Raw genomic sequence first — 14,045 nt, 5'->3', positions numbered from 1 at the left:
CCCCCCCCCCCCCTCATTGGTATGTTACGTAATTTACGTACGATCCAAATATTCTTAATTTTCTACAGTGGTTTACTTATATAATATTTATAACTAATAAAAATATTTACTATACTTTATTGTTATTTTTTTTTTACTTTTCTACAAGAAAATACAAGGAAAGCTTATCTATTTGTATTCAATTGTATTTTTGTGTTAAATTTTGTACATATTTTTTTTTTAAATTACATGTTTTAACCCTCAAACGGTACACTCCTTTCTGGCCCCCTACTAAAGGTACACTGGTGCGAATCTGGCTTTTGCATTTTCAACTTCGTATATAGAAAAGAAGATTGAGATTAGACAAATTTAGAACACATGTTTTTCGTGTGAAATTTCCTGCTTAATCTAATGGTTCTAGAAAAATTTCGATAATCATTCATTTTTCCCGTGATAATTTGTTATAAATAACGCGGCGTTTTTGAAAAATCACTTCTTTGGAAAAAAATTCGCCATTTCTTTGCATTTTATTCAAATTAATTAAAGTTTGCGGGGTTTTGCAGTTGAAGGAACATTCGATACTTTACACTCTATTCAATTTCATTCCCATGTATCTGATGGAAAAAATCACATTGTTGCAAAGTTTATTGGAAATCATCATGAAAAATCGATAAATAACAAATAACTGTACATAAAAATAGTTACATTCAATAAACGAACAAAACTCTTTTACTTGAGAGCAATATTTATAAATTCCAGCTCGCAACACTACCACACGTAAAAGGTACACAGGTGATGCTTCGCACCAATTCAATTTTATCGTTCTTCTATCTCGGAGAGATCAACGAAACTGGAACTAACCGGACTTGGGTCTGAAACCTTGGGGTTCAGACATATTTTTCGTGGTAGTGATAATCCCGTACAGCTGTCTATGGTCAAATGCTACCAACTTTTTAAAAGCGATGGTGCGAATTTGCACCCGTGTACCGTTTGACGTTTAACAAAAAATTACAGTTGTAGAATTGTTGTAATTTCTCGTAAACATTTTTTCCACCAGGGATTGTAAACCTTAAATAAATAATTTCTATTGCAGTTTATGTACTACTTTGTGCCTTCAATGGGAACCTGAAATAATAGCAGTCGCTCTTATATATTTAGCTGGAAGATTAAGTAGATTTGAAGTCGTGGACTGGAACGGAAGGCAACCAAAACACGTGAGATGGTGGAATATGTTCATAGAAGATATCACAATGGATATCTTAGAAGGTGAATTTCGCGTCCCAGAAGTTTAAAAAAAAATATCTCAATTCGGAACTACTTTGTTTCCTCATGATGAGGTATTACAACATGAATTATCCCTCATTGAGGAAACATTGTACATTAATTTATCATCGCCCATGTAAGTTTCTTCAAATATATACTATAGAACAATGTATAAAAATTTTACTTGATAGACTGTAACTCTCGATTCTCTCACTCGTTATAATTATATTACATTTTCAGACCTCGGATTTACCACTCACTTTTTTACACTTTTTTTTTAGCGGAATCACTATTTTGCCACTACTTCGAAAAGAATGACCATTAAAAAATATGTTTGGACATGTTCGTTAATTGGCTAAAAATGGTTCCTAATGGCCAAGTAGGAGCCGCCCAAAATATTGAAATTTCAAGCCAAAAAGATGAGCTTTCAACATAACAGCTGAATTTTCTACCTAGTAGTTGAATTTTCACGTTGAAATATTCTTTAGAGCCAAAATTTAACAAATTTTCTACGAAACAGTTTTTAGATTTTTAATTTAAATAATAGTTCAATTCAACTTTAAAGACGAATTTTTAACAAGATTTGAATTTTGTACTAAGAAAGATTATTCAGTCAAGATAATAAAAAAATTGCTTTCAACCAAGAAGATTCATTTTATACCTATAAGGAGGAATTTTAAACTAAGAAAATTAATTTTCTACCAGCAAAGGCGAATTTTCAATATAATAGATCAATTTTTAACTCAAAAGTTGCATTATTAACCGAAAATGAAATAGTTAAATTTCCATTTAAAAAAATTAATTTTAAGTAAAAAGTAAACGAATTTTCTACAAGATAGTTGCATTTTTTTAACAAATTGTTGAAATTTAAAGCGAAACAGATGAATTCTCTATCAAAAAGTTGAATTTTCCTCTTGGAAATACTACTGTTTACCAAAAAATGTAAAATCTAATATTTATCAGATTTTAATTTTAAATTATAAACAGTTTTATGTAACAAAAAAAGGCTTTTTTTAACAAAATACTTGAACCCTTAATTAAAACCGATTAATTTTCAACCATACAGTTTTATTTTTAACGAAAAAATTTATTTTCTACCAACAAAGATAGATTGTCAACAAAATATGTATATTTTCTACCAAGTAGTTGAATTTTCGACCAAGAAGATTAATTTTCTATGAGAAAAGACGAGTTTTCAACAAAATAGATCAATTTTTAACCATACACTTAAATTTTGAATCAAAAAGATGAATTTTCAAACAAACAGTAGAATTTTGAAATCAGAAACGATCAGTTTTTAACCGAAAATGAAATAGTTAAATTTCCATTAAAAAAAATAATTTCCAGTAAAAAGTAAAAAAGTTTTCCAAAAGATAGTTGAACTTTTTTAACAAAAATTGTTGAATTTTCAAGCTAAGTCGATAATTTCTCTACAAAAATGTTTAGCCAAAAACATGATTTTCTACCAAGAAGAGACAAATTGGCAAAAAATGTAGTTAAATTTTTAATCAAGAAGATTAATTTTCTACTAGAAAAGACAAGCTTTGAACAAAATGCATGAACTATCAACCTACGAGTTAAATATTTTACCAGAAAATACGCATTTTCGAAAAAAAAATTTGTAACAAATAGTTGAATTTTCTACCAAAAAATACGAATGTACAACAAAAGACATAAATGTTCAACTAAATATTGTAAAGAATGGGTGTGATGTTAGTCCAAATTTTATTTCAATAGTTTTTAGTTTCTACAAAATTTTAACAAAATAGTCGAATTTTAAAACTAAAAAAGATCGATTTTTAACTAAAAATGGAGTAGTTAAACTTTCATTGAGGAGAATTATTTCGCAATTTAAAAAGAAAGCGAATTTTCTACAAAACAGTTTAATTTTGTGCGAATCTGTTGAATTTTCTACAAAATAGCTAAATTCTCAAATAAAAAAAAAATCAATTTAGAACACAGAAAAAACTTTTAACTAAATGTATGAATATTCAGTCGAAAAAATTAACTTTTAAGAAAGTAGTTCAACTTTCGATTAAGAAATTGAATTTATAACCTAAAAATATGAATCGTCAATGAAAAATGTAATAGTTGATATTTTAATCGAAAAAGATTCTAATTGAAAACAAAAAACAGCTGAATTGATCCAACAAACACGAATTTTCAACAAAATACTTAAGTCCACAACTAAATCAGATTAATTTACAACCAAACATTTGCATTTTTAAGCAAAAAAAATGATTTTCTACCAAAAAGGCGAATTTTCAACCAAATACATATAATTTCAACGAAATGCTTAAATTTTGTACCAGATTGTTGATTTCTTGAGTTAAAAATAGAATTTTTTATACAAAACCGTTAAATTTTCAACAAAAGGAATTAATTTCAATCAAAATAAAATTTCTTAGTCAAGAAAGAAAGAATATTTCTACCAAATTCTCGAAATTTCAAGCACGAAAGATTAATTAAAAAAAAACAGTTTAATTTTCAACCAAGGTGCAAGACGTTTAATTCAAGTTGTTGAATTTTTAAATACACAATATGAATTTTTTAATAAAAAACTTAATGGTAGACTTTTAAATCGAAAAAATGAACTATCAACAAAAAATAATTGAATTTTCTTATTAAGTTCTACTAATTCAGTTAATAAATAAATAGGATTTTGATAACGTATAAACTAAAGAATCACATTTTAATTAAACATTGAAGTTCATTTTTAATAATTGAAAAATGTTAAGACACTATTTTTACACCATTTTTAAACTATTTAAAATAAAAACATTGGTGACACTATTTTTTTATCTCTTAATGAGTCCGAGGCCTATATTTTTGAATCATGCTTCGGATTTTATTCACAAACAGAAAATTATTGATTACCTAGAAGAAAAATGTCACCCGATATCATTAAATTTCATTTATTTAGGTTTCAAGAGTCGATTTCAAGTATCAAGCTTCTTAAAACTCAATTTGAAATTGCTAAAATTTAATTTCCAGACATTTGTCTACAAGCTCTGGATTTATACCCACAAGCCAATAGTGCAAGATTTTTGGAATCTCATCCCTCAAATCAAAAAAATGGAGCCGTAAAGGAAAGAGCAACAACACCACCTCCAGTGGGTTCTACTTCGAATACAACAAATGGTAAGAAAAAGAATAGAATATTTTATAGGCGAAATAAAACAATTTCAGGTCAAAATTAAAAAATTAAAAATATATTTATTTACTTCAACCAAAAAATATCATTTTTTTACCATAAAAGACGAATTTTTGAACAAAACAATGGAATTTTCGACCATTAAAGATAACGAATGTTCGAACAGAAAAGATAAAAATTGAACCAAAAAAACAGTTTAATTTATAACCAAAAAATTGATTTTTTTTAGAAAACAGTTTAATTTTCATAAACAAAAAATGCGAATTTTGAATATATAAGGAGCAATTTCCTGTCGAAATACAATTAAAAAAATAGTTCAACTTTTTACCAACAAATATGACTTTAACAAAATGCTTGAATTTTCTACCAATGGAGATAAATTTCCAATCAAATAGTCGAATTTTTAAACAAACAGAATTAAACTTCAAGCAAAGACAGTTTTATTTTTACCAAACAATGGAATTTGCAACCTATGCGAGGATAAATTTTCAACAAAATATTTAATATTTCGACAAAATAGTTGAATTGTTGACCCAATAGTTGAAATTTCAACCTAAAAAAGATGAGTTATCATCGAAAAAGATAATAATTCCATTTTTAACAAAAAATATGAAATTTTTACCATAAGATATTTTTATAAGCAAAAATATTAATCTTTTAATAATGAACATTAATTTTTTAACAAACATCATGAAATTTCAATAAAATCTATTAATTTTCAAACAAACAGTTAAATTCGCAATCAAAATTTGTCAACTGAAAAGTATAATTTTTTAACCAAAAACGGAAAATTATATTTTCAGTAGAAAAATTAATTTTTAATCAAAGAAATGAAAATTCAACAAAGATGTTAATTTTCAACCAAAGAGATGAATATTTGACAAAAAAATTAATTAAAAAAAATTGCATTTTGAAGCAAAAGATAGGAAATTTGGAACCAAGATTATTAGTTCTCTACCAAATAAGACGAATTTTCAACTAAAAAATATCATAATTCAACCAAAAATGGAAAGTTACATTTTCAGTAGAAAAAATTTATTTTAAACAAAAAAAAACTAATTTTCAACAAATTAGTGGAATTTTTGTTTAATTAATACCAATTTTCAACAAAATAGTTCAACTTTTAACCAAAGAGATAAATTTTCAAGAAACATACAATTTTTAATTGGAATTGTTAAATTTTCAGATTAAAAAAATTAATTTTTAACAAATTAGATGCAATTTCAACTGAGATAATAAATCTTCAACAAAATATATTTTAATTCAAAATAAAAAACAGTTGAATTCAAGCAAAGAAGATTGATTTTTAACCAAACAGTCGCATTTTTGTCCAAAAAAGATTATATTTTGACTATAATAGATAGATTTTTAAACAAACAAAAAAACGAATTTTCACAATAATAGTTGGATTTTCAACAACAAAATTTAATGAATTTTCCAGGAAAAGTTAATTCTGTGCCAAAAGATACGGTTAAAAAATACAATGAGAAATAGAAGGCAAATAAATTACTGGCGAATATTATATCAGGGTGGCTGCAAAACTTAATTTTCGAAACTCCCTCATCTTATAACAATTTTGACATTTTTAGCAGAGAATATTTGACAAATGGAAAGAAAAAATCAAAAAAAATTTTTAAATCATTTAAAAAATTCTGTTAAAATTAATTTTTTTTAAATAAAAAGCAATTCCAAATTTTCTCAGGAATCTGAAGGAAAATGAGTTTATTATCTTAAAATCTTTCAACATTTTTAAAAAGCTTTCAAAGTTTGATTTTGAAATCTTAAAAAATCTATATATTATTTTTAATTTTTTTAATCATTTCAAGTATTAAATTGAGCTTAAATCTTTTCAATACTTCTAATTATCTCTTAAGCTATACTTGAAGTTTGTATAAATTAATAATTGTTTAAAAGTGCAATTTAAGGTTCAATTTTAAAAATCATTGATTAATTTATATTTACAGTTGATCAGCTTACAACGTTTTTTGCAATTCAAAGAATTTTAAAATGCAACTTTGATGAATGAAACATTAAAAAACAATGCATGATCCTTGACTTAAAGTGTGCAGGGCGTCTACCCTATCTGGAAAACCTGGAAAACCTAGAATGGCCAGGGAATTTTTTTTAATTCAGATATATATTTTTTTAATTGTAGTATAAAATGTAATAACAATGATTATTTATTTGTAAAAGTAGCTTTATATTACTGTATTTAACTATCTTGTTCAAAATTCCTTTTAGGTTTAAAATTAATTTTTTTAACAAAAAATGTAACTAGTCTACTTTTTTTTAATTGATCTCTTTTAGTTGAAAATTTAAGTATCTAGTTGAAAACTCGTTCTTTTTGGTAGAAAGTTAATCTTATTCGTTTATCTTTCTCGTTGAAAACTCAACGATATGTTGAAAAAAATTTCTATCACTAGACTAAAAAATCTTTGTTAGTTGAAAATTCAACTATTTTTAATCAAAAATTAAAATCTTTTTTGGTTGAAATATACGCTACTACATTTTTGGTTCAGAATTCAACTTTTTTAGAATTAAAATTTATTTACTTGATTGAACCGTAAACTCTTGTTAAAAATTAATTATTTGGCTGAAGATACATAATTTTAATCAAAAATTCATCTCTGGTTGAAAAAAGAAATACTTCGTTGATATTTTTTTTTTTGCTATAAATTTATTTTTTACTGCTAATTTAACTATTCCAGTTGGAATTTTACCTGTTTAGTTGATTTTTTAAATTAATTTTTTGAACTAAAAATGTAATTATTTCAGTTAAATATTCTACCATTTTAGTTATAAAATCATCTTTTTGATAGAATATTAATTTTCTCAACTAAAAAATGTATTTATTCAATTTTTGGTTTAAAAAAGATTTTGTTTTAGTTGAAAATTCGTTTTGTTTATTATAGATTAATCATTTTGGTTCCAAATTTATTTATTTAAGTTAAAAATTCAGCATTTAGTTTTAAAATGTATAACTTTGGGTTGACATTTTTTTAGGTGGAAAATTATTTTTTTTAATTATTTCATTTTTTGTTGAAAACTAATTTTTTTACTTGCAAATTTAACTGTATGGTGCAAAATTAGACTTTTTATTTGAAAATTCAATTATAATGTTAAAAAATTGACTTTTTTAGTTGAAAATTCTTGTATATTGTTAAAAATCAAATTTTTTGTAGAAAATTAAGCCTTTTGTTTGAAAATTCATCTTTTACGCTGAAAAATTAAAAGGTAAACTTTTTCGTTAAAACGTTATCTTTGCGGTTAAAAATTCATCTTTTTCAGTTTAAGAATCATCATTTTAATTAAAAACTGATCTTTTCACTTCTAAATTCAAGTATACAGTTGAAAATTTAACTTTTTCTTGGAAAATTTAAGTGTTTCAGTTAAATATTTATCATTTCAGTTGAAAATGTATTAATTTTGTTGAAAAATGGACGTTTTTGGTAAAAAATTATTTTTTTTCTTTGAAAATTAATCTTCTTATTTGAGAATTAATGTTTTTTCTTTACAATTTATTTAAGGTAAAGGGCCATATTATGGAACACCTTAGGAATGGCAGTTATATATTGTTTACTATTTTAAAGAAAGTTAAGCTTAAAAGTGGAATTTTTCATGCTAATTATTTACCTGCCGTCTACTGAAATGAAAACTATTTTTATAAATTTTGATTCAGCTAAAAATATAAATAAAGTGAATAAAAAAGAGATAACTAATTATGGCCGTATTTATGGAACAGTATGAAGCAACGTGTCCGGGTGTTTCATAAAGTATGTCCCAAATTCTGAAACACAAAATAAACTGAAACATTTTGACTCTAACATTTTTATTAAGTAATTATTTTATTAATTAATAGTATAAAAAATTATTAAATATCTTAAGTATATCTTAAGTAAGTAATTAAGTATTAAACAGTAATATTTAAGGATTAAAAGAATTAACCAACAATAAATAAAGATTCACATATTAAACAGCATGACAAGAGCAGTTTCAAATATTTGGATAAATAATCTATAAAGACTACATATATTTAAAATGAACAATTTTAACTATTTTGTTTCTTCTTTAATCTTTTTCTGTATTTCTCTCAGTTTGTCATGCAGTTTTTTCTTTTCTTCAGCTAAAATTTTCTTCTCTTCTTGTAACTTTTTTCTTTGTTGTAATTTCTCTTCTTTTAATTTTCGTTTATTTTCTTTTTTATATGGTATTGCATCCACTGATCGGATGTCCCACCAGAAGGTAATTTTGGTTTTACTTGACGATTCTACTTTTCTTCTTTTTTTCTTCTGTACATAATTTGTTGGAAGTGTAAAAGCGTTGTCAAAAGGATTCCCAGCATCAGCATTAACTTCTGAAAAATATCACAAATATTATTAATGTTAATGTTTTTCTACAATAATTATTAAATGATCTTTCAACTTTTATATATTTACTGGTAGTTGCTGTAGCTTACAGAAGAAGGACCAATAGAATTTTAAAAAAAAATATATATATATATATTTGTATTCTTAAATACATATCAAGTATAAGATATCGTTTTTAATTAGTTTACAAACCTGTTTGATTATTAATATCCAACACATTTGAATTGAATATTAATTCATCACAAATTTCTGTTTCAATTTTCTCTGAACTTTGTGTTGGAATGTTATTATCTTTTAGAACATCAGCAAACTCTAACAAATTTGAATTGCAATTTTCATCTGTACCTGTCTGAGTTTGAGAGACTAGTTTTACATGACCATTTTCTACTACAAATTCATATAATATCTCAGGAGCTGATGCTTTGTCCAATACATGATTATTTATCAGTGAAGGAAACTCTTCCTTAGAAAAATGATCATGATCGTTGAGATTGAAATCATTATCCGTAGAAGCTTGATCACTATTCAAATTTTCTACAGACTGTTCTTGTCTCAGTTTACTTAAATTTATATTCACCACTGCCACGTCTTTGACAGTTGGTTTATTTTTTTAATGAAAACCTATATACCAAATTATAAAAATTATAGCAAAAAATTTTATAAATAAAAATATCAATATAAGCATCAAATAAAAAAATCATTAATCAAAAAAAAATTATCTGTAAGAATTTCACACGTATACCGTAAAAATAGTAATTAAAATAAAGTGTCATCAATGTTTTTACCAGGTTTTCTACTGATATCAAGCCAGTATTCAAACAAGCCTCTCATTTGTAGGTCCTTAGGCCACGTCTTATTTAACCAAGCACTCCTAAATTCATCCAGAAGATCCTTTGAAAGATTGTTTTCAAAAGTTAATAAATGTTTTTGTTTGTCTTCTGTCAATTCATCTTGCAGTTTCTGTTCAGTAACAGCTGTTTTACTTTTCTTCCTCTTATTGAACAAATCATAATCAATGGCAGCAGGGTCGAATGGATATATCCTGTAGCTTTGAATCCACTAATAACAGCGTTTTTTTCTTCTTTGATATTATCCAAAGCAAACTTGAGAACTGACGGGAAGTCTTCCTTCTTTACTCTGATAGCACCCTTGGAATTTCTCTATCTTGGTACCGCTTTCTTCCACGTTTCTTTTAACGGTTGAAAATAGCTAATATCGAATATTTGCATTATGTGGGTTGAGTTAGGAACGAGGCCAATCAACTCAATACCTTTTTCTCGACAGAATGAGACTAGAGGCAAAGTCATGTGTGATGAATGATTATCCAAAAATAACACAATTGAAAACTGAGTTCCTTATTTAACTAACCATGGATAGAATATATTTGTTATATATTCATAGAATGACTGAGACGTCATCCAGCCATTATCTGAAAGACCAGTGCCCCAACCTTCAGGGCAATTCTTATCTGTTTTCTCTGGAACTTCTTCTTTGTAAGAAAACATTAGCATATGTGGTGCACGGTCACCATTGGCACTGTACATAAATAAAACTTTCTTTATCAGAGTCCATCACCTTATATGAAGAACGAGATCCTTTACCTAGCAGAACTTTCTCTGATGGAGGACATGAAATTACATGTCTCATCACAATTAAAAATTCTCTCAGGGGGCATTTTTATTAAATTTTTTTCAGTTAAATACTTTATTTGTTCTTCGAACCAATCTTTTAGGTCATCACCTGTGACCGATGCTCTACTCAGGGTTAAAAGTTGGTTTCCTGATTGACAACTGAGAATATCGATTTGTAAAGTCCTCATACCAATGACGACTTGGTCGGCCGTCAATAAACTAGCTGAATTAAAAAAAGTTGTGTTTTTTGGCGTATCTCATTCCATTTACGAGAAACGTTGTATTAATTCCCATTTTAAGCATTAAAAAAAAGTTAGATATCTGAAATCATCGCAACCTGTAGATTCCGAATTATTGTGTTTTAGACTGTTAACTATGAAATTTAAAAAATCTACTTCTAAATTTTAATCCAAAAGCTTAACAAAGGACCCTTGAGTGTTGGCTACTCTATTGATAAAGCCTCTTTGCTTTTTATTTATGATCGAATTCTTATTTCAATTTCAGCTTCTCTGCTTATTATTTATGATCGTATTTCTATTTCAATTTTGGAAAGGACATTTTAAACTTAAAGCCTTTAAAACATTTAAAAAAGCTACCTGGACCTTTAAATACATATATCTACCTGAATGCCCGTGGAGAATTTCTCTGAGCTTCTCTGACACTAGAGAATCTTTATAATATACTCAAAGATTTCTATCGGTAGGATAATAGGTTCGTAATAAGCTAAACTTTTGATTGGCATATTTCAGGTATTTATAAATCATTAATATGTATGCCAAAAAACTTGAAACAACCGCAATGACATGTCACTGTTTTACTCCGAGAAGCGGTTAAGTATTTTTTAATATAATCTGATATATGAACGTACAATCTTTTTTTTTCTAAAATTTAAAGCATTCATTAAAATAAATTAATGTAACCATTCAAATAGTTATTGAAAATCATTAATACAAAATTATTATCACAAAATAAGTTAAAAATGATCTGTAAATCATATTTTTATCATATGTTTCATAAACCGGGACATTGTTCCATAATATGGTCTTTTACCTTATTCCATTTGAAGATTTATCATTTTAATTGAAAATTTATCACTGATGTTTAAAAATTTTCCTTTTTTAACTGGAAATTTAATTATTCAATTTTTGGTTGAAAACTGTTTTTTTCTTTAGTTGAAACTTGAGCTATTTGGTTGAAATTGGTATTTTTTAGTTGAAATTTCCATTTTTTCTGTTAAATATTCATCATTTTAGTTGAAGATCTACATTTTGGATGAAAGTGAAGCTCTTTTCTTCAAAATTGATCTTTTTGGCCCTAAAATTCATCTATTCCAGTTGAAGATTCATATTTTTAGTTGAAAATTCATCACTGATTGAATTTTTGTTGTAAAATTAATTTTTTTATCCAAATATTAAATTATTCCATTTTTCGTTGAAAACTGATGTCTTTTAGTTCAAAATTCAACTAAATTATTGAAAATTTGCCTTTTTTAAATTGGAAATTAAACTTATTCGTTAAATTTCTATTCATCGAATTTTTTCGTAGACAATTAATATTTTTGGATGAACATTCAACTATTTGGTTACAAATTCATCTGTCTAATATTTCTAAATGAAGCATATTAATTGAATGCCTGGAACCTTAATTAAAAAACATGATTTATAATAAACTCACTAAACTATATACATATCCCGAGTCAATTGTTTCAAAAATTCCTAAACATTTTAATGGCTCTGTACTGTGAAAAATTATAGCCGGGAAAAACTTTAAGATACCTGGAAAGAAGCTGGAATTACCAGAGAATTTTTTTCTGAGATTTGAGTAGACACTCTGGTGCCTCTTATGGAAATTCCCTAACATTTGCACAATTTTTTTATGTGCAAAATCCCTGTCTTTTCCCTAAACAATAAAGTTCCCAAACATTTCACTTAAAGAGTGACCCAAAACACCCTATTGTTTCACCTCTTTTCTCGACCTCGTAAATTTGCTTCCAAATTAGTTTAAACAAAAGGTCATGATGATACTTTGAAGTAGAGGAAATATGAAAGTGAGCATAGGTTTTATTTCGGCCACATGATGAATGAAACTTAGTAATTGACATTGTGTTCAATATCTCACAAAATACTATCAGTATCATTTCTCGAACAAATTTTTTCATAGTTTTTGTAATTTTCCGCGCAAATAAATAATGTAAATGAGTATTATTAGTTATTTAAGAAAATATTTCTTATTAATCACAATTAAATAATGCTCCAATAAAAGCGCAATAAATAAATTTCAAAATCTAGTGTCTGTAGATTTTCCAGTCTTACCTTTCAGAACTATTGGCCTCTAGATAATTAAAAACTTTTAAAATAAATGTACAATATTTTTGGGTAAAATTTAATAGATGTTAAAAAATAGCTATATATAACAAACAAATTGATGATGCCAACATTTTCTATAATTCTGAATCAGCAAAAAAAATCACATAAACATTGGATTCTTTTGGGCATGATAGAGTTAGCTGATAAGTTTGACTGGTTGTATCTCTTTAAAAAAAGCTATGCCCAACTTGAAATTTTTTCTATTTTCAAGTATCACGGCAAGCTATTCTTTCAACCAAATTGGCATCAAATTCATGAGGTCGAGAAAAGAGGCTAGATTTTGGGTCACTCTTTCATTTTTTTCCTAACCTACGCCAGGGCACCCAGGACTCTCCGATAGAATTTATTCAGAAAACTAAAATAAAAAAATTATAGTTCCAGTAACTCCTGTGAGGATACCAACCACGGAAACAAATTCAGTGCCTACGAACGGACGACCTCCGATTGAAGTTGCAGAAACTTCAAAACCGATAGAAACTCCCATACGATTTTCACCTTTTCCCATAAATTTTTCAACTAACCTTATTTACCCCCCGATATATCCACCAGTGGATATGTCGGTACCACCTCCAAATGTGGCAGGGATGAGTCCTATCGTTCCACCCCCTAATTTGGGAACTCCTAATTCTATCAGGCTTATTCCACCCCCGACAACAGCTACCAGACCTCTTCCATTCCAACCCTTCACTTATCCTCCAAATCTTTCCTATTTTCCGCGAACGCCTGGCACTCCTTTTAATAATCAAAGGTCCTATTATCCACCCCAATTATGAGCTGTGATAAAGTTATTTCATTTATTAAAAATATATCTTGTTGTTTCTTGGCTATGACTCTATGAAGATGTTAACACTGGCTACGGATCCGGATGGTGTATGTATTTTTGAAAAACAAATAAAATGTAAATAGATGAAAATATAATTTGTTTGATCGATGATATATGATGACTTTGTGAAGCTCTTCATCTGGGCTGATTGCTCCTCCTACACCTCCCTTCGTCACATTTCTTGTGCGAATTCTTTGATCCCTGCAGTAAAATGAGTCTAGAATCGAGTGAGGCTTATTGGAAAAAGAATAATAATTATTCTTTTCTTTTACTCTCTTTGCGAAATCAGGGTGGTTGTTTTAAATGAGAAAAAAATTCCTGGTCATTTCCCATTTCAATAATTTACCAATTGATCAATTGCCCAATTCAACAATTTAGAATATTGAATCAATACAAATTTTAAAAAGAAAAATGGCCTTTTTCAATTCAGAAAGAAAATTAATGACCAAGCTTTTATCTCTT

At 27.0% G+C, this 14,045-nt stretch overlaps 1 protein-coding gene and 1 long non-coding RNA gene across 4 annotated transcripts in view; one reads left to right on the top strand and one right to left on the bottom strand.

The window, feature by feature from the left end:
* The window catches only part of LOC117179536 (cyclin-K-like), a 111,717-nt gene extending 98,021 nt beyond the window's left edge, over positions 1–13,696 (top strand). For all 3 annotated transcript variants that reach the window (XM_033371436.1, XM_033371437.1, XM_033371438.1), the window contains 3 exons: positions 1,073–1,245; positions 4,237–4,383; positions 13,136–13,696. In XM_033371436.1, the coding sequence (XP_033227327.1) occupies positions 1,073–1,245; positions 4,237–4,383; positions 13,136–13,533 (718 nt within the window). In that variant the 3' untranslated portion in view covers positions 13,534–13,696. The remainder of the gene's footprint in view (positions 1–1,072; positions 1,246–4,236; positions 4,384–13,135) is intronic.
* Positions 8,643–9,795, bottom strand: LOC117179540. The gene is made up of 3 exons (XR_004467932.1): positions 9,549–9,795; positions 8,956–9,384; positions 8,643–8,750 (listed from the first exon to the last, which is right to left on the bottom strand). It is a non-coding gene; the product is annotated as an uncharacterized LOC117179540 (long non-coding RNA).
* Positions 13,697–14,045: the final 349 nt, after the last annotated feature.

The sequence above is a fragment of the Belonocnema kinseyi genome, chromosome 9 (genome assembly GCF_010883055.1).
Source record: "Belonocnema kinseyi isolate 2016_QV_RU_SX_M_011 chromosome 9, B_treatae_v1, whole genome shotgun sequence".
In the NCBI taxonomy this organism is placed as follows: Eukaryota; Metazoa; Arthropoda; class Insecta; order Hymenoptera; family Cynipidae; genus Belonocnema; species Belonocnema kinseyi.
The sequence above is the reverse complement of the archived record's forward strand: the minus strand, read 5'-3'. Positions and strand labels throughout refer to the sequence as shown.